This window comes from Peromyscus eremicus, chromosome 23 (assembly GCF_949786415.1).
Source record: "Peromyscus eremicus chromosome 23, PerEre_H2_v1, whole genome shotgun sequence".
NCBI classification, from domain to species: domain Eukaryota; kingdom Metazoa; phylum Chordata; class Mammalia; order Rodentia; family Cricetidae; genus Peromyscus; species Peromyscus eremicus.
This window is the reverse complement of record NC_081438.1, coordinates 1,167,359-1,195,168: the sequence shown is the minus strand read 5'-3', so window position 1 is coordinate 1,195,168 and position 27,810 is coordinate 1,167,359. Positions and strand designations below refer to the sequence as shown.

Below are 27,810 nucleotides of genomic sequence, written 5' to 3'. Positions count from 1 at the left end.
TCTTAGCTTGAGTCCCTCAGGGTACAGTATGGGGATGACATTACTATTTCAGTAAGCAGAAGCTGGCCATCTTGAGATCTGGACAGCTTTTACTCTTTGTATCATTCCCCCCAAGAGGGGTGGATTTATGCATGAGAAATCCGTCAGGGCTGTTTTATAGTAGTACTAAGAGGTGATTCTTGTAACAAAATGTATCTTGCCTGTTTAATGCAAATGATGATAGAAGCACAGTGCTTGGACCCTTAAATGCTATGCTAGCAAAGGTAACACGACAATCAGACTTCAACAAGCCGCACAGCCCCTCATGTTGTGGTGACCCCAACCACAAAATTATTTCACTGCCACTTCATAACTGTAATTTTGCTACTGTTATGAACTGTAAGTATCTGTGTTTTTAATGGTCTTAGCAGAAGCCTGTGAAAGGGTCTTTTGACCTCAAGGTGGTCATAGGTTGAGAACCACTGGGCTAGAGAGACGGCTTAGTGGTTAGGAGCACAAACTACTCTTGCATAGGGTCAGAGTTCAGGTCCCAGCACCCATGCTGGCTGACTCACAACTGCCTGTAACTCCAGTTGCAAAGGCCTTGGAAGTTTGTGACCTCCTCTGGCACATGCACTCATGTGCACCCACCCCACCAAAAACAAAAAAACATAAAACAATTAAAAACAAATCTTCTTTAAAAAAGAGAAGGTGCAGACTGTTCTACAGCCTGTTTTCAGTTTGTCAACTTCTTGACACTTGTTACTCGATTATTTCTCAAACCTTGGGAACTGTTTTAAAATAACAGGTAAGCCCATTTGAAAGCTAGAAATGGCAGGATAAAGTCACACAGAGTATAAAACATAATTGTTACATAACACTTACATTTAGGCCCTTTATTTTAGAGAACTTCTATGAAAAACAGGTGTGTCACATGATCAACTGACAAGCACACAAATTGAAATTTAAGTTCTATGAATGGGCACCAATAACGAAACAGCACAGTAACAGAACAGTGTGACTAGAATTTAGCCCTCCACTAACTCACACTCTAGGATGAGAGCAGGAACCTTGAATGTGGGTGTGCACTGGAAGGCAGCCTGCTGGAGGACTGAGCACACACACTCCTAATGACTTCTAGATGCTGTGCTCCAGAGCTATAGATGCTTCTGAGACCCATGGGCCAAGGGTGTCAGGGCTTGCCAGATGCTGCCCCAGCTCCTGAGCAAGCCTTTGCTGCTATTTCCAGAGTCCTGGCAGGTGTTCTTGAAGCTCAGGCATGAACGAACCTTAACATGCTTATCATAACGTAAGTCAGGAGCTTGGCAACAACATCTTTGCAACAAGTACCTTCTCACTCCTGCCCTCTGCTCATCTCTCTGACATCAATCTGGGGCCCAGACAAGTGAAGTGGAAGCAGACATCAGAGTAAATCAATTCTGCTAAGGACTGCTCTGGTGAGCAGAGGAAAACCATCCCAAACCCCAGGTAAGAATGGGATCTAGCACCATCTGCGAGTGCTGTCACCCATGTCCTCCTTGTGCAAATAAGAGAGCTGCTGATAACAACAGCGATCTCACAAGAGTCCACTCAAGCATCGAGGCGGGACTGACAGAGGAAGCCAATCTGTGTCTGGCTGGCTCATCTCACCCCAATGGCAGCCATGCTGCCAGGAGCTTGTTTAATCCAGGGTCATCAGGGCACTGAGGAGAGTGGACTGTTTCCAGTAATTCCCACTCCCACAGCCTTCTTCACTCAAGGGCAGAGCTGGTACCACCCTGACGGTGTTGCTAATCAAACCCGGAGCCTTGGACACATGGACCAAGCCCTCCATGAAGCAGCTATACCCGGCCTTCTTAGTGCAGGGTGGAAACTTACATTTTCTAACGTTCCTAAGTCAGGTTTGTGCCATGTTTCGATTTTGATGAAGAAGTCATCTTTCATATATTCATTCTGCAGAGAACACAACAAGAAAGTGATGCCCCCTTCACAGTTCTCTGGGGTCTTTCCCCCGCACAGCACCCCAGTGTGGATGGCTTTCCAAATCCAGAGGCATTAGCTTTCCATTTTGTTTTAGATTTATTTTTATCTTATGTGTATGAATGTTTTGCCGACATCTATGTATGTGGCCACACATGTCTGGTACCTGCCAAAGTCAGAAGAGGGCATCAGATTCCCTGGAACTTGATTTATGGATGGTTGTGAGCCACCATGTGGGTGCTAGGAACCGAACGTGGGTCCTCTGGAAAAGCAGCCTGTGCTCTTAGTAGCCAAGCTGAATCTCCAGCCCCAGCCCCCAGTTTTTAGAGGCTTGATGGGTACAGCAAATGATATTTTTACATAATTCAAGCACTCCCACTTGTGATGCAGCACAGGGGCAGAGAAAAGGCCGTGAGGTTTGCTGAGCGATTCCGTCATTCAGAGCAAGCCACAAAAGCAAAGCAGAACCAACCAGGAGTGTGAGGCAAGCCTGGGACGTGTGAGGTGGGGACGGCAGGGGGAGGGTATGGGACAGGCATGAAGCAGTGGAGCTTAAGCAAAAAGCAAGCAGCAGTTGGGAATCAGTAGGATGCAAAAACAAAGTTTAGTGTGTGCTACTCACCGTTACAACTGAGGCAGAGAGAAGAGGCGGGCAGCAAAACAGGAAAAACTTCAATTAGATGGAGTCAAAACAGCCCATCCCCGTATTTCTATCTGGTGGACTAAGCTATCCCAAACACACAACACGTAGTAGCTTATGTCTTCAGAATGGTCTCTACACAAGCGACACCAAGAGACCCTCAATTCAGATTATGGACTAAAAAGACAATATGAAGAATAATCTACCTCAATTCAAAGTAATGCTAATAAGAATATCACAAAAGCATAACATCATTTAGGAAGATGGTTGGGAAATCCATCTGGGACATCCTCCTAGAGTGCCGCTGGAGCACACCAAAAGGCACCTCTGGGCGCACTTGACCTTTATGCTTTCTATGTTTACTTGTTCACCCCAAAGCCAGCAGTTAGCAGGACTTCCTGAAGGCTCTCCTATCTGGGAATGAACCTGAGGGGTACACAGAGGTCTGAGGGGTAAACCAAGGACTATCTGAGACCCCACAGAAGGCTTTGCTCGGTCTAACCCTCAAGACGGGGGGCAGCAGGTGCAGTGCTGCTGGGGGCCAGCTTACTTGTTCTACAGTAGGGGTAAGCGTTCCAGGCCTTCTCGTGAAACACCAAGGAGCCCTCAGGAGCGATCATCCTCACAAACGCAGGAACTTTGCTGTGCGCAGAAAGACATTGGACACATTTTCAACTGTGCAATCATTTTTGTTTCTATCAAAAATGTTATCACATTCTAAATTTGATGAGCTATAGAACACTAACAGTTTATTTCAATCCCAAAATAATCATGTACTAAATGTTTAGCTATATAAGGGGTTACTATTTGTTTTTGGGTTTTTTCTTTCTGTGTGTGTGTATGTTTTATATTTTGGTGGTACTGAGAATGGAACCCAGGGCTTTACGCATGGAGGCAAGCACTGTACCACTAAGCTTCATCCCCACCCTTTCGTGTGGTGTGTGTGTGTGTGTGGGTGTGTGTGTGTGTGTGTGTGGGTGTGTGTGTGTGTGTGTGTGTGTGTGTGTGTGTAGGGTGGGTGTGTGTGTGTGTGTGTGTGTGTGTGTGTGGTGTGTACACACCACTGTCCATGTGGAGGTCAGCAGGCAAATCTGGTGTTGGTCCTCACCCTCTACCAAGTGTGAATCAACTTCCCCAGAATGAAATCCAGCCAAGCCTACAGACGGCTGCAACCCTGGCACTCATGTAGTTAGGCTTCACCACCACAGAAGCACACCATAAATGCAGGGCTGTGTCTCAACAGCAGTCACCTCAGCACTCAGGAGGCTCAGAAAGGAGTATCTCCATGAGCTTGAGGCTAGCATGGAGTAGAGTGAGACCCTGTCTCATCAAAAATAGCCAGGTGTGGTGGTACACGTCTTTAATCCCAGCACTGGGAAACAGAGGCAGGTAGATCTCTGTGAGTTTGAGGCCAGCCCAGTCCACAGAGCAAGTTCCAGGACATCCAGGGCTATGTAGACAGACTTTGACTCAGGAAAAAAAAAGGAAGGAATTCTGTAAGTTCAAGAAATGGCTGTTGCTAGCTCCCTCAAATATGCTCGGAATAGAAAGGTTAAATACATGGCTGACATCCACAAGCTTGTGAAAACTATCCATCAAGAACCCCCCCAAAGACAACTAACGGATCCACTCTTATAAAAAGAAAGCACTAGTTGTTAACAAGAAGGAAAACTGGTCTTTTTTTTTTCCCCCAGCTTACACAGAAATACCAACGACTTGAACATGCTTATGAACAGAGACTTCTGTAAGGGACAGCTCCAGCATACACTACCATAGACTGGATTCAACTCCCAAGCTCCACCTTCCAACCTGTCAACACTTGGCACATTGCTTGGATCATCTAACTTGGAGTTAGTATTATCTGCCCTGAAGTCACAAAACTTGAAACACAATGTCTATGATGTATCTAGAACACTGAAAGCACCCCCTACCCCCACCCCAGCAGTCGCAAACTGTGGTTGCTGATGTTAAACTTTAAACTGGTAGAAAGGGAGGTGCTTTCCTTCATTTAAACATCCCAGGAGCACCATAAGGCAAGTACTGTTTCATCTCAGATAGCTAGTAATTAAAATATTAAATCATGTAAGCCAAAACTACATCATGCCCCCAACTTCAAGCACTTTATGTCATTATTTTTCAAACTTATTTATTCAGTAAGACAGAGAACAAACTTCAGTAAGCAGAGTTGGGAGCCAGGGAAGGACTTCTGACTGGATTAAGGTAAGCAGTGGGTAAGAGCTATTCCTAAACTCAATGCCAGAGGCTAAACAAGCAGATGGGAGAAGCCTCACACCAACCAGAAAGCTGTGCGGCACGAAGAGGGAGGAGCTCAAAATGCCAGGCCCAAAGGACACGACAGGTACACAGTTGGGGAGTTTCACTATTTGAACAAATTACATCACAGGAAAAAATATATACTTTGAGTACTGAGGCAAGTGACAATCCTAGAACAGATAAAAAGAGCTTCCCATGTGCCTTCATGTCCTGCAAAGACAACAATGAATGACAGCCCACTCTCTGAGCATTTCTTCTTTTCAAATGGTAGGATGACTCGCATCAACTTCAGAAAATAGCAAGTCAGGATAATTGAAAAAAAAAAATTGTCTTAAAGTCAAAGGCAGGTTGGGGAGATAACTTAGTCAGGGAAATTCTTGCCATATAAGTATGGGAACCCAAGTTCCATCCCCAGAACCCACATAAAAAGCCAAGCGTGAGCTTGTATTCCCAGCTCAGGGAAGCTGGAGAATGAAGGGTCCCCAAGGCTTGCTGGTCAGCCAGTATAACCTAAAGGGCAAGCTCCAAGTGCATACCTCAGAAAACAGGGTGGGGACTGACAAGATGTCTCAGTGGGTAAAGGTACTTGCCACCAAGCCTGACGACCTTAGTTTGATCCTTAGGGAGAGATTGGATTTCCACAGCTGTCCTCTAACCTCCCATGTGTGCCAAGGCACATATGCACACTCATGAGCATGTGAACATCCATGTACAAGTTCACCTACACATACAATGAACACACCCAAAGAACATCCAGTGTAAACAACACACAGCTGTGAACTAGAACCAACAGTCCTTCTGCAGTGTGAGGTCCAACAGAGCATAAAGGAACACCTATGCATAATTAGGGTACGCTTCATCTCAGAGTACGGGAAATACCTGTCAATGGTTCAACCAGTCAACTTAGGAAAAAAGGCTGGCAACTCCACCTCCCCCCGTAGATCACATCAGAAACAGCTTATCCTACGTGGCCTAACAGTGGAAAACTCTAACATCTATAAGCCAGTATGAAACCTGCTGACACCCCAGTGTGCACACTCAAGAAGGCCAGAGGATGCTAAGTGCCTGTCCTATGACCCTCAGCTTATTACTTTGAGAAAGTCTCCCACCAAACCTGGAGCTACACTGGATGCTGCAAGCCCCTGTAATCCTCCCACCTCTGTCCACCACAGTGCTGGGGTTACAAGGTGCACACAGCCACATTCAGTTGTTATGCAGGTGCTGGGGATTTGAACTCAGATCCTCATTCTTGCTCAGCAAGCACTATGGCCCACTGAGTCATCATCCCACACCCACTTCTAATATTTCTCCATCCTAACCTCAACTGTCTCCTATCATAGTTCCAAAAGACTGCTTCTACTGTTTTAAGTTCCTTTTTTAAAAACTTAAGTTATAAAATTTCCATCTTTGAGCTGGTTGCTCCAAACTTACTATAGTTTTGCACCTAGCATGAGAACATTCACTGGTAATCTGTCTTCATGTGCCTACGTAAATGACTAAACCTGGGGAAATGTGCACCTGGAAGAAACAAAATGTAATTTAAATTCAGCTTTTAAGAAGAGAAATCTTCATTAGTAGACATTTTCCACATTCTTAACAAGACAACTAGAAGCGTGGCTATCATTTTTCCTCTATCTCTTATCTCATCTATCTTAAATAATCTATCTCTTAATTTTCCTCTATCATGTTGATTAATAAAAATCACTTTTTCTCCTCTCTCCTCCCCTAAGCACTTAAGAGATGGTGACACCTTCTGATGTTCTTAGCAGGCCTCACCTCAGGGTACCCTGTCTAGATCTGGGCTGGTTAGGATGAGAGTTCCCATAGCACAAAGCCTGAGAGCATGGAGGTTCTCTCAGAGGGCATGCCCTTGTCATGCACTTTAAGAATATTCACCTGGGGATCAAAGTCAACTGCAGTGTTTTAGTCTACTGTGTTGAAAGAAGGCTATACTAAGATCTGATCATAATGGAACAATTTGTTCCCAGGCAGGGCAGCTGAAAAACAAAAATGTGACATGTGACTGCAGGTACTCTGGCATACACATGTGAATGGTGGCCATCAGATTCCCCAGAGCTGGAGCTGAAGTCACATGCCACTGTGAGCTGCCTGACATGGGTGCTGGGAACTGAACTCAAGTCCTCTGCAAGAACAGTACCTGTTCTTACCACTGAGCAGTCTCTCCAGCCCGGCCGGGGTAGGCAACTCTGTCACAGAAGAGGAAAACCAAAAGACTTACATGGTTCAAATGACTGTAACTGCCTTGCTGGGGGGTCTGGACGATGAACCACGTGCAATCTCAGCACAGCTTGCCCTTCCAGGGAGGAAGACAGAAACCAAGACCCATACTGAAGCCCAGCACAGGGCAAGGGCGGAGCACGCTACAGGAGAGAGGGGGCAGCAGGATAGGGAGGCCTGAGCCATGGCAGTTCCTAGCATGGCTAACTGCAGTGACCAAAGGAAGACTATGACAAGACAGGACTGCCAACGAGGTGTGGGCAGCAGGAGACTAGGCGGGCTGCCCGCCGACAGGCTGGAGCATAAAGTTCATTTTCTGTGTCTATGGAAGCCACGGGAAGCTTTGAGAAGGAGAACAACACAGCCTGGGTCAAGTTTTAAGATTACTCTGGCTGTGTGTGGAAAATTAAACCAAGCCACAGAGTGGCAGAATGAATGGTGGCAAAACCAACCCCAATGGACAAAGACCTAGTGGTACAGGGTAGCGTGTGTCAGTGACAGGGTAAGCACAAACAAAACCAGTAACCTGGAAGTTCACTTAGAATAACAATAACAATAAACTGCTCAGGCTTCAAAAGGCACTCCCCAGAAAATAGAAATCTAGCCTACAGAGTAGGGGAAGACCTGCAAATCACCTCTGACAGGGTCCCAGCACACAGCAATCCTGTACAATAAAGAAAGGCTAGGAATGCCAGTGCAGCTCACAGTTCTAACACTCAAGGAGGCTGAGGCAGGAAGATCACAAGTAAGAGTCTGAGCTACACAAGGAGACTGACAAAAAAAGGGCAAAATATCTGAACAGTATTTCTTCTTCATACGCAAGTGGCCATACTCAAGAAGCCAAGGAGTCTAGACTTTGTTTACTGTGGGTCAAGTGAAACACCGAATTTCACAAATTTCGTAAAATAAGGTGTTGGTGGTCTCTGCCAAATCTTTAATTCCACTGATGTTAAGTGGGAGCAGGGCACACAGCCTGGCTTAACTAAAGAAGTAAATGCTCTGCACACAAACAAGGAGGGTGGACCACCGTCTAAAACGCGAACCCAACTGTGAAGGGCCTGTCCTGACGTCAGCCTCTCCTGGAATCAAGGCCTCACTTGATGCTAAGTGATCTGTGTCCTTCTGTAACGTGGTGTAATATGGTTATCCGGTGGCTTATCAGCAGTCAGTGTGACAGTAATGAATCCGAGTCTTTCTTGCTCCCAGACAGCAGCAGCAGTGGCCCATTTGGTTTCTGGAGGTAGAGAGGTTTCTGGCATCTCTCATGAAGTTCCATCACTGCTGCCCTCTCTCCCGTCTCCTTTTATGCCTTCCTGTATTTCTGTCCAGTTACCATTTCTGGACAGGGTTGAAGGGCCTGATAAGAGTGGGCACAAAGTCAAGCAGCCCGCACCATCCCGTTAGTCCCCTCTGCTCCTTCTCAGGGGACCTGCGCTCACTGGATTCTCAACTGTGTTCCTCAGGCCTGGGACTTCATACTCAGAGCAAGAGAGAAATTAAAAGTCAGAGTAACAAGTCTCTGTCACTTACTGACCACAGCAAGTGTGTATTCCCGTGTCTTACGCAAAACTCATAACCTATGTCTCAGGACTGGTACACAGAAAAGACGTTGTGGAATGACTCTGAATGACCCCTTCCGTAGTAAAGATGCTGCTGCAGGAGACCAAGAACACAGGAAGGGTGCCTCCAGAGACCCGTACTACCAAGCCTGAAAGTTCTACATGCCCAAATAAGCTCTTGAGCAATAGTATCACTTGCAGTGACCATATTTATAGCTCTCTTCAACTAAGAGTCATTATTTATGGCTGGAGAGTTACCTAAATCAGATGTTTCAAAAATGGTATTTAATAGCCTTCTTTCCAATAAAAGTGAAATCCCTATCTCAGCAGGAAGTGATAAACATTCCTAACATTTTAACGACTTTCTAGGCTTTTTATCTGATTAGGTTTTAACAACACAGAACACTATATGAATACCTAGTGGCCCAGTAACAGACCTTTTCTACATAACCAGGAGCTGTTTTTCTAGTATCTGAACCTTTAGGTTTCTTTTTCCTTTTCTTTTCTTTTTTTTTGGGGGGGGGGGTTTCGAGACAGGGTTTCTCTGTGTAGCTTTGGCGTCTTTCCTGGAACTCACTCTGTAGCCCAGGCTGGACTCAAACTCACAGAGATCTGCCTGCCTCTGCCTCCTGAGTGCTGGGATCAAAGGTGTGCGCCACCACCGCCCAGCCGCGCGACCACTGCCCGGCACCTTTAGGTTTCAAGCAAAAGATATTACACATTTATTTCAAGAGGTGTCCTGGTTGGTTTTCTGTCAACTAAGGCCTCCTCCAGATTGCCTGCAGGCAAGTCTGTAAGGACGTCTTCTTGATTAATGATTGGTGAGGGAGGGTCTCTAGCCCACTAGGGGTAGATGCCACCCGAGTAGGTGATCCTGGGTGCTACAGAAAAGAAGGCTGAGCGAGGGGGGGAGACAACGACAACATGCTGGTGAGTGGCACTCCTCCATGGTCTCTGCCTCAGTTCCTGCCTCGGCTTGCCTCAATGACACACTGTTCCTTGTAAACCAAATGAACCCTTTCCTTGACACGGCAATGGAACAAGCTAATGTTTTCACACTGGAATAGTAATCTATAAAGGGATATCACAGACCAATATAAAACTTTACATATAAGCCCTCTGGCTTATTATAGCACTCCCAGAAAAGCCCGGTATTTTCAATAAGGAACTCTAGCTGTTTGTAGAACTGAACTAATAGATGATCAAAAATTATAGTGAAAGAGGCTGCAGAAACAGCCCAGTGGTTGAGAGCACTTGCCAGAGTTCAGTTTCCAGCACACACGTCTGGTGGATCACTATACCCTGCAACCCTCCTCTGGCCTCCAAAGGCAACTCTACTTTTGCGACACACCACACACACACACACACACACACACACACACACACACACACACACACACACAAACACATGAAAATATAACTTGATAAAAGAAAGTGATGAAAAAATTTAAGCTTAATCACCTAAACTCATCCACAATTTCAAGGTGCTTTAAGAATACAAGTAAGATTTACTTGAATGTACACAGAAGAAAACCGAGATGAGCAGAGATGCCCTCTCAACCTGAACAGACAGGGAGGTGGTCCACAAAACGACTCAGAGCCATCTCTACTCTCAGTATGCATTTCCTACTGAAAAATAGCTAAAGGAAAAGGTATGGATAAGACTCAAGCTCAAGAGGAACACACAAAGAACTTAATAAAACAAAGGAAAACCCACCAGTCAGTCACACAGACCTCCCCACCATCACACATCCAACCACACTCCTGAAAAATCACAAATGGAAACTGGCAAAAATTCAAAACAGAAGAATATGAAAGATTAGTATACGGAAGGACGATTTAAACCGCCGTGGCTTTCCAGCAGATCCTTCTTTGTCCTAAAAGGTACAGCATCTAAGACAACCAGAAAGTATGCTGTAACTACAAAAACCACACTAAACTATCAATTACCTAACACGTGTGAATCTTCATTCCCTACCCTGTAGGGAACAGGTAAATTAACTATGCTGGGCCCACACCAGGGAATTTCACTTGGCTTTACAAGAATCACACAGGGGCTGAGGGCTGCTCAGTTGGTGAAGTTCTTGTCCTACAACCACGAGAACCTGACTTCAATCTCCAAAACCACGTCAACGTGCTGGGGGCACAGTGACCCATACCCACACTCCCAGGGCCAGTCAGTCTAGTATAACTGGTGAGTTCCAGGTCAATACACGCCCTACCTCAGAAGAGACCATCATCCTGAGCACAATCCTGAGCTGTACTCTGGCCTCCCCCACAAACACTGGCACACACACTTGAGTAAGAACTTACACACCCACACACATTAAAAAAAAAGACTCCTATAGATATCACATAAAACATGGATGAACTAGGATCTGGAAGGATAAACTCTCAAGTATTTCAAGTGTTTCTCTTCTTAAGGATATTGATGGCAAGGAGTGATATGAATTATGTATTTTTACTTTATGTGTATGAGTGGTTTGCCTGCATGTATGTATGTATGTATGTGCCTGGTACCTATGGTGCTGGATCTCCTGGAACTAGAGTGGCGGACGGCTGTGAGACACCATGTGAGTTCTGGGAACCAAAGCCAGGTCCTCTACAAGAGCAGACAGTGCTCCTGACCGCTAACCATCTCTCTCCAGGTTGAGGATGAAGGTTTAATTTTATAGTCCTCCCAACTGTTTGAACTTCTGTTACAGGCAGATGTATCACCTTTATAATTTAGTATAAAACATGAGGGAGCCCACAATAAACTGAAGCACAACACATGGTCACTACATATCATAGCTCAGCAGGCCTACTCATAAGGAGGCTGCCAGGTAGGTACTGCAGGTCACAGGTGCAAACCCCACTTGCCTCTTCAGGTGGTAAATTTTGTGTGTGTACTGCCCCTTCTCTCCATCCTTCTCATAGGGCTCATTCTTCAGGACTTCGATTCCTTCTCCGCCACCAGTTTCATTCTTACTGGCTTCTGCAACAGAGTAAAGCTGTCCAACCTGATACTGAAATTCCAGAGAGCAGAGTTTTACTAAGTCAATAAGAGCAGCAGAACTTTCCTACGCTAAAACTTTAATAAAGATGATACAGAAAAGTCCAAGCAAACCATTCAGCATGTGCTCTCCATGAAAACAGAACTCAAGTGACAAATGCCAGATGATCGCATGATTTCCATTGTTCACAAATAAAACAGTTACTAATATTTTACTTGTATAACAACATGTATCAAGAAAATGTCAGCACTTAGTTCAACTTTTGAACCATGAACTTGTACCTTGTGAAACATTTTTACTTCTCTTACACCTTAGGAGTATAACCTTAAGGCTGAGCAACCAGCTAGCTCTCTGAGGAATGAAGAGTACATTGTGTGGTAGGAAAAGCCTCAGGACCTTATAGCACAGCTCTGGGGTCTCTTCCGTGACTGATGAAGCAAGTGACAATTTGGCCCTTGCTCAGCTGAAAAGACACAGTATTGGGTACCCAAGATCAGGACTTTTCAACAAAATCCTCCAATAAGCACAAACGTTCTGGAAACGTAAGCATGTGAGCACTAGCATGAAAGGCTGGTGAGTGCGAGGTCATTCCTATCTCACGGTGAACCAGGGCTCTCAGGGCTAGGGCAGTTTCCATGCGTCAGCAGTATTGGACTGTGCGCTAACAGTCACCATAAGGGGCAAAACTGAGGCTCTTAGGGTCTCACTTGTTCCAGGGACTAATGCCAATCTCTTCAAATTTGATTAAGACAGCTTGAAGCAGCATTTTTCTTCTTTATGAGCTTATTTTCAAAGAAAACGCACAAAATTTTACCTCTAAGAACTCATAATTCAAAGCTAAAATTATATTTGAGAGAATAAAAGCATCATAAAAAGCTCAGGAAATACTCATGGAAACACTCATGGGGATGCAACATTATGCTGGCTAACTTAATAGCCCTCACCCCTACCCTGCATGACTCAATTTGATTTGGAGGGGTCTGAAAGGCTGGAACTAAAAAAAGTGCTCCCAAGGAAGTATCTACTTAAGGCTTTGGACTGAGCAGGGCGTGCTGGGCCACACCTTTAATCCCAGCACTCAGGAGACAGAGACAGGCCAGCCTGGTTTACAAAGACTTCCAGGACAGCCAGGGCCGCTACACAGAGAAACCTTGTCTCAAAATCCAAAACAAACAAACAAACAAAAGAATCTGGATGGCCAGGGAGGCTGTTCCCTCTGTTTTCCAACATGTTTCTTGGGTTAGTCTAATGCTAGTCATAGTCCTTAAAGTCCTTCAAAATCTCCTTTCAACATGTCAGATTTCCAAACAGGATTAAAATGTCTTTAAAACAGAGGACAAATTTGGTTTCACAAAATCCATGAAGAAACTAAATGGCTAGACTTCCCAAAAGATTAATGAATTGGTAACTTGAAGCATGCTACTAGGTTGTCTCTTGGGTGTTATTTGAAAAACAACTCAGGGTCAGATGTAGTAGCCCACACCTTTAACCCCAGCACTCAGGAGACATAGACGATTGGATCTCTGCATTTGAGGCCAGCCTGGTCTACAGAGTGAGCTCCAGGACAGGCAGGGCTACACAGAGAAACCCTGTCTCGGAAAAACAAAAATGAGTAACTCAAGACTCAGGGAAGGGGGGCATGCTTGTTAAATCTGAGAATAACAACAAGCTGAAAAGATCTGGGGTGACAATATCAAGACTCCAGATTTCAACAAGTTGTTTCAATCCGCTACTCCCCCCCCACCCCCGAAAATAAACCCTACAAAAATAAATGTCAAGTCCCTTCTCTGAGCTCAATTAATCAATTGTACAAACATAGCTGGGCCTGGTGTGCCCAGTGTTCTGAGCACTGTGGTGAAAGCCCTGCCCTGCTCAGTGATGCAGCTGCACTCAAGTCCATACAGGAGAGTCACCGCTTTTCCTCAGTTCTGCTTTTCCTGCCTTCTGTCACCTGTCACCTCTTAGCTTATCGGTTTGTTTTGTTCAACTTCCAACTCTCTGCTCAGGATCTACTGTCAGCTGGAGAACTACTGTGAGCACATTCAGAAGGACCCTGGGGGTTACCCTGGCTACACAAGCCAACTTCTCAGACAGCCCCTCCACTTTGTCTTCCCTGTCCACCGTCTCCATCATAAACTCGCCGTGAGCTGACGGTAAGATCACATCTGGAACACCATTTCAGTGCACAGCAACAGCTACAGCGCATGTAGCGACGAGGCCAGCTGTGTCAAGTCATGAGGTCACATCATATTAGCACAAATGGATGTGCTGGGAATGTTTAACTCTGTGACCTGCTAAAGTGGAACACAAGGTCTTGGGGGTGGTGAGGCTGGCAGGCAGAGCTACCACCAGGAAAGCTCCAGTGTTACCACAGGCAAGACAGAGAAGGCTTAACTCACACACGTTACAGAAAAGCAAGTTCTGTGGACAGACAAATGTCAGTAGTAAAGGAGGCCACCTTGAGGCTGGAACCTCATTTTTCTGGGACAACGCTGAATCAATTTCTACACTGGTTAAACTATTTTCTGCAGATTCTTCCAAATGAGACAATATAACAGAAATTTATTTACAATTATCTGTAACACACGATTCATTTTGTCACAAGAACTGGATGGAAAGGCAAATGAAGGCAGACTGCTTGCCTAGCATGTGTGAGGCCCTGGGTCCAAATCCCAGGACTGCACCAAGAGAGAAGACAAAAGCAAATGCATATTACAAAAACAGCATAGATTAACATATCAGTAAATCATACCAATGAATGCACAGAACAAAAAAAGAAACAAAAACAAAACAAAAAACTTACCTCCTGAACAGAACACGGCAAAACCACACGACTAAAAAGAAAAAGAAAATAATACACATTACATATTGATATGGCTTTAAAACACAGATCTCTAGACTCAATGTAACTTTAATAATTTTTTTTCTTGGTGTTTTTTTTTTTTTTTTCCCGAGACAGGGTTTCTCTGTGTAGTCCTGGACGTCCTGGAACTCGCTCTATAGACCAGGATGACCTCAAACAGAGATCCAACTGCCTCTGCCTCCGAGTGCTGGGATTAAAAGCGTGTGCCACCACCGCTTGTCTTGGAACTTTAAATCTAGTGACACAGTAGACAAGAATGCTATTTACAGGAGAGGGTATTTATAAGCCTAGGACCCTAAGGTCTCAGCTACAAGACTGCCACTGTTGACGTTGGAGGGCTACCCGCCTCACTGCCACAGGACTGAAGATGCAGAGGTGTGAGTCCTGTTAGGGTAAGCAAGCATTGACAAAGCTCATCCTCTGTACAATCTCGGGTCAGGACAATCTCATGAAATTTTTAGTATAGTTGCATTCATCATTTATGTGCTATACATTTTAAAGGTTTACTTTTATGTGTACGAGAGAGCACTCACAAAAGCCAAAAGAGGGCATGGGATCACCTGGCACTACAGGTACAGGAGGTCACAAGCCACCCAACATAGGTCTTCTGAAAGAGCAGTCAGTGCTCTTAGCCATAGAGTTCTCGATAACCCTGTGCCTATTTTATTTCTGATACTTCTCTCAGAATACAAACATGCCTTGAAGTCCATGAATAAATGTTTCCAGAAAAGTACCTCTACAACCTAATTATTCAAGTTTAGTGAGACAAAAGTAAGTACAGATGCCCATGGAGGCCAGAGTGTGAGTGAGGAGAATGTGAGTGGAGGTCTGAAGAAGGGATTGGGAGCTCCGAGAGGACCCTTGCCCCAAGTCTGATGTTTCTAGGGCCCTGGACAGTGGTTGTGCTTGGCAAACACATGCAAGCAAACACACACACACACACACACACACACACACACACACACACAAAACCTTAAAATAATAAAAGGATTTGCAAAATGCATAGTGGCATAGTATATAAATTCCCACTCTGGACTAATCTGCCTGAAGACTACTCACCTAACTGTCAAAGAGGGCTACTCAACAGTTAATTCTCATTTTGAAAACAAGTAACTAATATATTAAAAACAACTAAACACCTCATGTTTAATCCGGGCTGCAACTCTCTTGATAGGTGGTCTGGGACAAGTCAATTTCTGTCTGTCTCAGAGTCTCCTTCTGTCTTAATATCTGCCATTAGAATAATAAATGAGGCGATGCTTGCAAGATACATTGAAATTACTTGGAAAGTTTTCATACAGGCTCAAAGTTCAGTGCTATGAATTATGTTTTAAATGCAAATCTTTGCTCTGTGCAGAATGCAAAAGTATGCCTCTTTTCAGGTTCCCCATCACTAACAAGAAGTAGTGATTTTTTTCAGGCCAGAGATGGCTCCACAGGCAAAGGCATTTGCCTCCAAGTATGACCTGAATTCCAGCTGCAGGACCCTAATGGGAGGACAGAACTGACCCCTTCAAGTTGTCCCCTGATCTCGAAAAGCATGCTGTGGCACCTGCCTGTATGTGTACACACACACACACACACACACACAATTTAAATTTTTTCCAAAAAGTAATGTCATCAGTTCATTAGCAAATGTTTGCTGAGGGGCTGAGAGATGGCTCAATGACTAAGAGGACTTGCTGCTCTTTCGGAGTATCTGAGTTCAGTTGACAGACCCACATAGTGGCTCATTACCCCCTCTCCATGCCCTCTTCTTACCTCCAAGAACACTGCTGAGTATCTTCTAAGTGCTAAAGACTGTTTCTAAGAGCTGGAGGTATCAGAGGGAGTACAGCGCAATGCAGAGAACATGGTCAAAGACAAACAATACAAACTCCCCGAGAAGGTGAGCTAGTGATTGGCGGAAAAAGCATCCAGGGCAGCAGAAAGAAAAGGAAACAGACCTGCCCTAAGTTAAGCCTGTTTGTAGATCAACAAGGGGTCTTGCGATGCTGTGATGAGCAAGAGAAAATTTAGAATAAGCAGAAAAAAAGAATCTGGGCAGTGTTAAGTAGAAGTACTGTGTTAGTGATTTTTTTTTACACCCTTGAGATTAACACAAACAAGTTGTCTACACAGCTAAATTAGGGTCTGCCAAAAAAAAAAAGCATCTGAAATAAAATTGGGGTGGGGGAGAAGAGCGACAACAAAGTCATACTTGAAACCCCTAATTGCACAAGGACCACTGATTGAGGTATGACAGCCGGGACAATCCCTGCCACCACAGTTTCCTGTCATGATGTTCACGGCTCTAAGGAGTGGGGAAGCACAACTTTCCAACAAAATAAGTCACGGGGCCAGTCCGATGCACCTGGGGATGTCTTCATTTGCCACGCCATGTGTTTAAGGCAGCATCGTACCCCGGGAAAGCAGGTGGGGCCGGTGTCGCCTCATCTGAAGATCGATGGCAGGGAGATGTTCTAGGGGTCAGGTCCACCGAGCCCGCAGGCGTTCTGGCATGAACTTCGGGCGACCCCTCGCCGGCCACTCCCGGCTCCCACGGGAGCTCCGGCCGCGCCGCCGAGCCTGGGGCGGGCTACGGAGGGCGGCGTCTCCGCACAGGGCCTCGGGGCTCCGGTAAGGGGCTCGCAGCGTCCCGGGAGCGCCCCCGACACTGAGCCAACCGACCCTCCCCAGCTCGCGTCCCGGAGCCTCCCACCAGCCCACCGACCCACTCACAATTCCTTAATCAGCACCATCTTCCGGGAACCCCCTCACAGCTGCCGCCGCCGCCGCCACCGCCGCCACCGCCGGGCCTCTCAGAACGCATGCGCAGCCCGGCCTCCCCAATGGTCCGAGCCCCGGCCGCGCAGGCGCGTCCGCACCCTTCCGCCGCGGGCCATTGCGTCAGCGCGCCTGGGGGCTAGCTCCGCCCAGTCCACGCCCCACCCTCGGCGCACGAGCCCTCCGCTGCGGCTGCGCGGCCCGTTGGCGCGCACGTGAGGTTGGGTCGGCGCCTGCGCACACTCGGCGAGCGCTGAGGCTGCGTGCTGTCCGACATCCTCCCGCCAGCCTGAGTACCCCGAAGGCTGCCTTCGAGTGAGTTCTCCAGTCCGGGGCCCTAGACGGCGTTGTGCTGTGGCTGGTGTTGCTTTCCCTCGCTGCTCGCAGAGGAAGTCCGCCGTCCTGAGAGGCCCCGCGCTTCCGTCGTGCACGTTAGAGACTTCACACAGGTGTGGAAGCCGACGACGCCAGGTTTTGGCGCCTCAGATTTTACAGGAGAGTGTTCCCAGAAACCCAGACCAGTGTTTTAACGCTGATGTGTCCGCCCCCCGTACTGACCTTAAAAGACTTTTTTTTTTAAGATTTATTTATTTATTATTTATACGGTGTAATGTCTGCATGTATGACTGCAGGCCAGAAGAGGGCACCAGATCTCATTACAGATGGTTGTGAGCCACCAAGTGGTTGCTGGGAATTGAACTCAGGACCTCTGAAAGAACAGCCAGTGCTCTTAACCGTTGAGCCATCTCGCCAGCCCCCTAAAAAAACTTTTTAAAAAATGTATATGGCTGTTTTGCCTTACATACATGTCTGCTCCATGTGCGTCTCTGATGCCTGTTGAGCCCATAAGAGGGCACTGGATCACGTGGAACTGGAGTTGCAGACAGTTGTGAAATGCCATGCGGGTGCTGCGAACCAAACCTGGGTCCTCTGCCAGAGCAGCCAGTGTTTTTAATAGCTTAGCCCCGTCCAAACATTTAATCCTCAACAAATGCAAATTTGCACGACAGAGACCCAGTTGGGTTAGACAAATTCTGCCAGCCTGAGGCATTGGTTTTAATCGTTGGGTACTTCCAGGGCACAGAGCTTGTTACAGTAAGAATGAAAGTTAGATTTTACCGTGGCTAATCCGAAGATTCCTGAACACACACACACACACACACACACACACACACACACACACAGTGTGTCCAGCACGGGCTTTGTGCACTAGTTGATGTAACACAAATCTGATCAAACAATTTCGAACAATTGCTTGAATACTGCGTTTGTAGATAGCTTTTCCTTCTGACTACCTCCACTCGCTGAGATTCATAACTTGGGATCCAGGGTTCTTTTGGTGGGACTCTCAGGGAACTGGTGAACTGTAGACATGATAGGCATAATTTCATGTCAATGCACATTTTAGTCACTTTGCTTACTCTGTACTCTGTCAAACCGTATTTTCCCCTTCCCAAATGATCTTGAGAATATTTTCATGAAAACTGGAAATAGCCCCAAGCATTCTTTAATTTTGTTAAGTATCAGAGCCCAGGTCAGCTGTACCGATTTGAGAAACTGGATTGGACTTGGGAGTAGAAGCCCTGGGCCTGAGTCCTGGCTCTTTGACTTCAAGAGACCTTAGGTAAAGAATCTTGCAGCGACTCCATTTACACAACCAAAAATAGGTGATTACCATCTACAACTGACTTATTTTAGAGAATAAAAGATACGTAATCTCAGATTACAGAGTACTTGCCTAACATGTGCCAGCAGTGAAGTGAGTTCAGTCTTCAACACTACAGCAAAAACAAAATTAGATGAAGCACCTATGTAACATATCACCTGGCTTTTAATGTTTTTCAAATGGGAACCATATAAAAACTTCCAGGGATTGGCAACAGTAAATTAAAATATAAAGCCAGAAAGTGGGCTGGAGAGATGTTAAGAGTGCTTACTGCTCCTCCAGAAGACCCATACCCACATCAGGTGGCTCACAACCACCTGTAACTCCAGCCCGGGGATCTGAAACCTCTGGTCTTTGAGGGCATGTGCATGAAGGTGTGCATACAAGCATGCACATAAAATTTTTTATTATTAAATAATGTTTTTGCTTATTCTTTGAGAACTTCATACAACTCTTAAGATATAATAACATCACTTTTTCCCTACCCTTTTCTATCCCTCCCATATCTGACCACACTCTCCCCTCTCAAAGCCAGGGCTTTCTCTTATTTAACCATTATTATTACACATACATATAAAAAATGAGCATATAAATACAACTTGTTAATCAATTCAACTTTGCCTGTATGTTTAAGTTTCTAGGACTGACCACTCAGTATTTAGATAGCTAGTCAGGGGACTCATCCCCTAGGGAAGACTAATTCTCCCCTTGCTTTTGTCTGGAGCGCAGTTGTTAATGGCCCATAGATCTTCATCTAGGGGTGGGGGTGAGATTTTCCCCATAACCTTGGGATGTCAGATGTCATTGGAATTGTTCTAGTCTTTTTTAGGCAGCTATGTTGTTGAGATTTAGGAGAAGGGACTATCTCACCAGGCCGACTTCCTGGTCCTCTGGCTCTTACGATCTTTCCACCTCCTCTTCTATCATGCTCCCTGAGTATTAAGTGCAAGAATTGTGTTGTAGATGTATCAGCAGGGGCTTGGGCACCCATGGCTAGTGTTCTCTGCATTTGGACCACTTGTGGCTTTCTGTAATGGTCTCCTGCTGCTGCAAAAAAAGATTTTTGATGAGGGGTGAGATAGGCATTTATATGCGGGTATAAGGATAAGTATTTAGAATGCAGTTAGGCATGGTGCTGGTTTAGTAAATTGGCAGTTGTAGGTTCTCCAGTATCTATGGCTTCACTAGCCACATGTAACTGGCTGTGTTTCCAGTACCAGACATGATTTCCCTCCTGTTAATCAGGCCTTTCATCCAGTTAAGACAGCTTTTGGCTACTGTGTTAGCTGGGATTTTCTAGAGGAACAGAACTGATAGAATATATATATATTGGATTTATTAGAATGGCTTACCGGCTATGGTCTGGCTAGTCCAACAATGGCTGTCTCCCAGAGGAAAGTTCCCAGTAGTGGTTCAGACCATGGGACTGGATATCTCCGCTGGTCTTCAGTATATTTTGGATTCGCGAAGAAGCTCGCTCTAATGCCATTGAAGTGAGAGCCAGAGCAGACATGCAAAGAATGGTTAACTAAAATCCCTCACAGGTGTGCCCAGTGACTTGGGTTTTTAGTTAATTACAGGTGTAGTAAAGTTGATAACCAGGAATAGCCATCACAAGTTCACCCTTTATCAACTTGGCACACAATCACATGATTTATGCCATGCTTAATTTCCAAATGAAAATAACCAGGTCATGATTATTCCTACCACAATGTAACTATCTACATACAATCACAAATGCATTATATATTTTAGAATAGGTAGCAGTGTCCTTTGAGGGACATTTTTTAGTATCTCAAAACTTAGTATGATAATCACTGATATTATCTCAATTGATGTTACATTACATGATAAGGAAATTAAGGAAAGAGAACATAAATATCTCTACAAACACATTATTAACAAAATATGACAGAAACTCTCATGTCAATTGTAATCCTTGTTTCTGCAACTGGTCACATGGCCTTAGCTGGTATTTAAACTACTTTCCTCTACTACCCATTTTGTATTTCTTCCACCCTTAGCAAGCACCTTAGCAGGTCTTAGTTCTTTTCCTGGAGGAGGGACCATACCTTCATTTCTGAAGGGTCTGTGCCTTTTGTCATCCTGCTTGGATTGTGTTGTAGTTTCCCATTGATTTTAATCAGAGGACATGGTAACATCAAGAGATGTCCTAAAGGATCTCATGCACTCCAGACATAATCTTTCTTACCTCCATTGTGGAGAAGCAATCCAATTTCTCCATGGTAATCTGCATCAATCACTCGTCCTAACACTGTTATTCTTTTCTTAGCCTCTTGGCTAAAGGGCATCAGAAGCTCAAAGTGGCCAGGGGGCTGTCTGAGCTTCCAGTTCAGTGGAATGTTTCTCCTGTTTCCTGACAAGAACAATCCCACCCCTGGAGCCAATACTTCTAGGCTAACAGAATTTAAGGTCGTGAGAACAGCAAAAACTTTCATAGTGCATCACTGAGGGGGTGATAGTTGTAGTTGGAAGTTTCTCTGGTACCACCCGGCCCGTGGTCCTGTAGCCACTTATAAAATAATCACTCAGAAGCTTAATATTAATTACAAACTGTATAGCCTATGGCTCTAGCACATTATTAACTATCTCTTATAACTTAATTCAACCTGTTCCTATCATTCTATGTCTTGCTGCGTGGCTTCGTGGCTTACCAAGACTTTTATATCTTGCTTCTCCTGGCGGTGGATCGCAGTGACTCCCCTCACCTTTTTCTTCCTCTCTCTTCAGTTTGAATGTACCACCTAACCTTATTGTGCCTCACCATTGGCCAAGTAGCTTTATCAACCAATCAGAGCAACACATATTCACAGCTTACAGAAAGACATCCCACAGCAGATAGTGAGTGGACTGTTCCCTTTTTCATCCCTGATTCCTGGACCTGTGGATCCTGGCTATAGGAGAAACTCTACCATATATTGGATGCTGATTCAGAACACATACTGCCTTCTGGAGAACCCTGCCCCAGCCCTCCAGGCTACTGCCCTCCTTAGCATTATAATTGTATCTTCAAGAGGTCATCCTATTATTCTATAAAGCCAACTGCTTCGGGGTGGTGGGAAACATGGTAAGGCCAGTGGATTTCATGAGCATGGGCCCATTGTTAAAACTTCTCTAGCTGTGAAGTGAGTTCCTTGGTCAGAAGCAGTGCTGTGTGAAATACCATGATAGTGGGTAAGATGTAGGCGGAGTTTTCCTACATATATATGTCCCAACTGCTTGCTCCCAAATAACCAATTGGAGACTTTAGATTATTTATAAATGATCAGCCAGTAGCTCAGGCTTATTACTAACTAGCTCTTACATTTTAAGTTAACCCATATTTCTTATTTACACTCTGCCACATGGCAGTGCCTTTATTAACATGGCACATTCATCTCTACTCCCTTTGCATCTGGCTGGCAACTTCAGACTCTGCCCTTCTTCTTCCCATCATTCTCAGTTTGGCTCTCCTGCCTAACGTTATCCTGTTTGCTATTGGCCAGTCAGCTTCTTTATTAAATCAATCACAGTGACAAATCTTCACAGTGCACAAAAGGATTATTCCACAGAGTAAGACATTCTGTAATTCCATGGGTGGTAGTTTTGGCAGAGGCATCACACGCAGGAAGGCAAACCCATAACCAGAATGAGTATCTACTCCAGTAAGGACAGAGTATTGTCCATTCCATGGAAGAAGTTGTCCAATGTAATAACCTGCTACCAGGTCACTGGGTGGTCACCCTGGGAAATAGTGTTGGTCTCAGCTGTTGGCAGATTTGGCACTCAGCAATGGTTGTAGCCAGATCAGCTTTGGTGAGTGGAAGTCCATGATGTTGAGCCCATGCATAACCTTCATCACTGCCACCATGGCCGCTTTGTTTGTGGGCCCACTGGGCAATGACAGGGAAGTCTAGGGAAAGACACTGACTGTCCACAGATGGGTCACTCCTCCTCTGCTGAAATCACCTTTTGATAATCATTTACACGAGATACAAGTATCTTCACATCCTTTGCCCAACCAAAGAGGTCTATCCACATACTTCTTCCCCAGATGTCTTTCCCACCAATTTTTCAATCATACTATTTCCAAATCCCCGACAATCCAGCCAATCCATTGACTATCTACAGACCATGAATCAGTAAACAATCACAGCTCTGGCTATTTCTCCTTCTAAGCAAAAATGTACAACCACATATACTGCTCAAAGTTCTGCCCACTGTGAAGATTTTCCTTCACCAGCATCTCTGAGGGCTGTCCCAGGGATTGTAATGCTGCACCTGTGCACTTCTGGGTGGTGCCTGAATAACGTGTAGAAGCATCAGTAAGCCAGGCCCTCACGTTCTCTTCCTCTGTCAGCCTGTCAGGGCATTCCCCTTGAGGCTGTAGCTGCATGCTTGGCAGCCGACAGCCTTATAACGAGTAGAAACCATAGGCATTTTAGGCAACTTCTTCATGTAACTTGCTTTTTGCCTTCAGGATCTGCTCAGGCATGACCACATGTATATAGGAGGCAACCAAGGGCAATAGCAACAGGCTATAGTGTTTTGGGAGTCTCTTGGACTCCCCGACCAACAACTCAAAAGGTTTCTCATGCCGTCTACTGGGGGTTTTATTAGACAGTCTATGGCTCCTATGTAATTTTAGATAAATATAAAATAACAATTCTCTAGGTCTTTTTCAAACATCGTTAGTGGGTTTTTTGCCCCTCCTCCTTCCCTTTGCTGTATGGTCCTCCCTCCCCAATTAAAGCCTTCTTGTGTTTTCTATTTCCCCCTCCAATCACCTATATCCTGCTGCTAGTCCCCTCTTTACAGCCCCCTCCCTTTCCTATGGTCCCTTTACACTTCCCCCCGTGGTTACTCCATGTTATTTACTTATCTGAAGAGATGAGTCTAGAAACCACAGGTGAGAGAGAACATGGGTCTGGGTTACTTCATGTATTTCCCAAGTTCATCCATTTACCTGCAAATTTCATGATTTTTCTTTTTCTTCACTTCTGAATACTATTCCACTATGTATATGTACCATATTTTCATCATCTGTTTGTCAGTTGAAGGACATTTAGGTTGTTTCCAATTCCTGGCTATCGTGAATAGAGAGCAGCAGGGAACATGGTTGCACAAGTGTCTCTGGACTGGATGTTGAGTCCTTTTGGCACAGGCCAAGAAGTGGTGCAGCTGAGTCATATAATACATGTAGTTTTAGTGTTTTGAGGGTTCTCCACACGGGTTTCCGGAGTAGCTGTGCTAGTTTGCCTTCCCACCGACAGTGAGTGAGGGTCCCTTCCCCACCGACAGTGAGTGAGAGTTCCCTGCCCCCCACAGTGATGAACACTTACTGAGATATTTCTTAACCATTTTTATTCTTTCTTTTGAGAACTCTAGTTTTTTTTTCTTATTGGATTATTTGTTTTCTTGATTTTTTAAAAGCTCTTTATATATCCTGGATATTAATCCTCCATCAGATATATAGCTAGCAAAGATTCTCTCCTGCTCTGTGGCTTTCCTCCTCACTCAGTTAAGTATTCAGCTATGCAGAAGCTTTTTAGTGTGAAGTATCACTTGTTAATTGCTGGCTTTAATTGCTGGGCAAATGGAATCCTTTGCAGAAAGTCCTTTCCTACACCTATGACCTGTAGGGTACTGCCTACGTTTTCTTCTAGCAGTTTCAGCGTTTTGGCTTTCTTCAACGATGTCTTTGGAGCTAATTTTTGCACAAGGTGATAGAGGTCTATTTCATTCTTCAGTATGTGGACACCCAGTTTCCTCAGCAACATTTGTTGGAGATGCTGTCTTTTCACCAGTGTGTGTATTTGACGTGCTTGTCAAGTATCAGATCGCTGTACTTGGGTATGCTCGTGTGTGGCTCTTCTGTTTTGTCCCATTGCTCTCCTGTCTGTTTTTGTGCCCATGCCACATGGCTCTGTGATATATCCTGAAGTCAGGAATGGTAATCCTTTAGGCTATCTGAGATCTATGTGTTTATAATAATTGTAGGATTTCTTTTCTATTTCTGTGAAGACTGTTGTGGGTGTTTTTATTGGGATGGCATTGAATATGTAAATTGCTTTTGTAGAACGGTCATTTTCACAGCATTAATTGTACTAATCCATGAGCATGGGATGTCTTTCCATTTTCTACTATCTTCTGTGATAATATTGTGTTCCCCAAAATATTGTGCATCCTAATAAACTTATCTGGGGTCAGAGAACAGAACAGCCACTAGATATAGAGGCCAGAAAATGGTAGCACACCTTGAATCCTAGCATTCCAGAGGCAGAGATCCATTCAGATCTCTGTGAGTTCAAGGCCACACTGGAAACAGCCAGGCATGGTAACAAGAGCCTTTAATCCCAGGAAGTGATGGCAGGAAGCAGAAAGGTATAAAAGGCGTGAAAACCAGGAACTAGTCTGGTTAAGCTTTTAGACTTTTGAGCAGCAGTTCAGCTGAGACCCATTTTGGATGAGGACTGAGAGGCTTCCAATCTGAGGAAACAGGATCAGCTGAGGAACTGGCAAGGTGAGGTGGCTGTGGCTTGTTCTGCTTCTCTGATCTTCCAGCATTCACTCCAATACCTGGCTCCAGGTTTGTTTTTATTAATAAGACCATTTAAGATTCCTGCTACCGTCTTCCTCAATCTCTTCAGAGACTTAAAGTTTTTATTATAGTATTATGTCACCTTGGTTATGTTTATTCTAAGATATTTTATTTTCTTTCTGTGTCCTTGATCTCTTTCCCAGTGTGTTTGTTGTTGGATGTGGGAGGCCAGCTCCCACCTTTTAAAAGAGTTCCTATGAGGAGGAGGAGAGAAGGATAAGAAACTTTTAGATGGAAAGATAGCAGAGAGGAGAAAGACAGAAACACAGGACTGCTTCAGGAGGACCTAGATCAAAACCCACCAGCCCCTTCTGGCTCTTCAAAAGGACTTTTTATAACAATGCCAAGGGGCGGGGCAAAAGACCTCCCCCATGCTAGATCAAAGCACACCACACAGCCAAGTGTAGATTCTTCCAAACAAACACCTGGTAACCACGCTCGTGGTCAAATCATCCCCTCATGCAGCCCTGCTGGGTAAAGCAAGCTCAGATCCTTGGACCATGAGGAAGTTCTCACTAGGAAACCTCTATGGGTCTCTACAGTTGGTGTATAGAAAGGATACTGATTTTTGCAAGTTGGTGTTGTTTTTGTTTTTTTCTGAGACAGGGTTTCTCTGTGTAACAGTCCTGGAACTCACTCTGTAGACCAGGCTGGCCTCAAACTCACAGATATGCCTGCCTCTGCCTCCCAAGTACTGGGATTAAAGGCATGCACCACTATACCTGGCTTTATAAGTTGATTTTGTATCCTGACACTTTGTTGAAATTGTTGATTGTTTCTAGAAGTTTTCTGATGATATTTTGGGGATCATTTATGTATAATATTATGTCAGCTACAAGTAAAGATAATTTGACTATTTTCCTATTTTATCACTGTAGTTTCTTCCTCTTCCCTTACTGTCCCAGCTAGTGCTTAAAGCTCTATATTTAAGGAGTGGGGACAGTGGACAGCGCTGTCTCCTTCCTGATTTTAATGGGGTTGCTTTGAACTTTTCTCCACTTAGAATGATGTTGGCTGTGGGTTGTCACGTATAGCCTTTATTATGAGGAGGTATGTCCCTCCCAGCCCTATACTCTCTCTAGGACCTTTAATCATGAAAGCATGTTGGAGTTTGTCAGAAGGCTTTTTCTGCATCTCTTGAGATAATCATGTGATTTTTGTCTTTAAGCATATTTATATGTTTTTTTATGTTTATTGACTAATATATGTTGAAGCATCCCTGTATCTCTGATAGGATTCCACTGTGAGTCCATCTGTGCATGAGCATTCCTTTTAGTCAGAGGGTTTTATAACTGCCTCAGTCTCCCAGTTTCTTATGGATCTGTTGAGGTGGTTGTTCTCTTCTTAGTTTAACTTCTGTGGTTTGGATGAACCTAGAAATTCATCTACTTGTTTTAGATTTTCCAACTTAATGGAGTACAGAGATTTAAAGCATTGTCTTATAATATTCTAAATTTCTTTGGTGTCTATTGTAATGTTTCCTTGTTCATTTCTGATTCTGTTAATTTGGGTCCTTTTCTCTTGGCTAATTGGGCCAAGGGTCTGTTAATCTTGTTTATCTTCTCAAAGAACCAGTCTTTAGATTAATTCTTTGTTTCTATTTCATTAATTTCTACCCTTTTTTTTTTTTATTATTTCTTGCCATCTAGTGGATTTGAGTTTGATTTGTTCTTGTGTTCCCAAATACTGGATTTGCATCATTAAATCATTTATTTGTATTCTTTCTGATTTTTTTAAAAGATTTATTTATTTATTATGTATACAGTGTTCTGTGTGTATGTATGTCTGCACACCAGAAGAGGGCACCAGATCTCATTATAGATGGTTGTGAGCCACCATGTGGTTGCTGAGAATTGAACTCGGGACCTCTGGAAGAGCAGCAGTCAGTGCTCTTAACCTCTGTGCCATCTTTCCAGCCCTCTTTCCAATTTTTTCATGTAGCACTTAAAGCTATAGGTCTCTCCTAAAGGACTGCTTTTAGTGTGTGATAGTTTTGTTTTCATCTTCATCTAGTTCCAGGAATTTAAACTTTTTTTCTTTTTCTGTTTTGTTGTTGTTTGTTTGTTTTTTGAGACAAGGTTTCTCTGTGTAGCCCTGGCTGCCCTGTTACTCACTATGTCGACCAGACTGGCCCTGAACTTACAGAGATCCACCAGCCTCTGCCTCCCTAGTGCTGGGATCAAAGGTGTGTGCCGCCACCACCCGGCCAAAACATTTCTTTCTTGATTTCTTCATCACTCGTATTTAT

At 44.6% G+C, this 27,810-nt stretch overlaps 1 protein-coding gene and 1 long non-coding RNA gene across 2 annotated transcripts in view; one reads left to right on the top strand and one right to left on the bottom strand.

Annotated features, from left to right (window-relative positions):
- Positions 1 to 17,333, bottom strand: part of Pitpnb (phosphatidylinositol transfer protein beta) — a 51,546-nt gene extending 34,213 nt beyond the window's left edge. Inside the window, exons 1-6 of the mRNA XM_059248950.1 lie at positions 17,251 to 17,333; positions 14,470 to 14,500; positions 11,533 to 11,678; positions 3,150 to 3,241; positions 2,582 to 2,589; positions 1,858 to 1,932 (exon numbers count right to left, since the gene is read on the bottom strand). Coding sequence (XP_059104933.1) covers positions 1,858 to 1,932; positions 2,582 to 2,589; positions 3,150 to 3,241; positions 11,533 to 11,678; positions 14,470 to 14,500; positions 17,251 to 17,270 — 372 coding nt within the window. The 5' untranslated portion in view covers positions 17,271 to 17,333. The remainder of the gene's footprint in view (positions 1 to 1,857; positions 1,933 to 2,581; positions 2,590 to 3,149; positions 3,242 to 11,532; positions 11,679 to 14,469; positions 14,501 to 17,250) is intronic.
- Positions 17,334 to 17,505: 172 nt separating this feature from the next.
- LOC131897983 (uncharacterized) overlaps positions 17,506 to 27,810 on the top strand; it is a 47,952-nt gene continuing 37,647 nt past the window's right edge. Inside the window, exon 1 of the long non-coding RNA XR_009375829.1 lies at positions 17,506 to 17,744. This is a non-coding gene — a long non-coding RNA (uncharacterized LOC131897983). The remainder of the gene's footprint in view (positions 17,745 to 27,810) is intronic.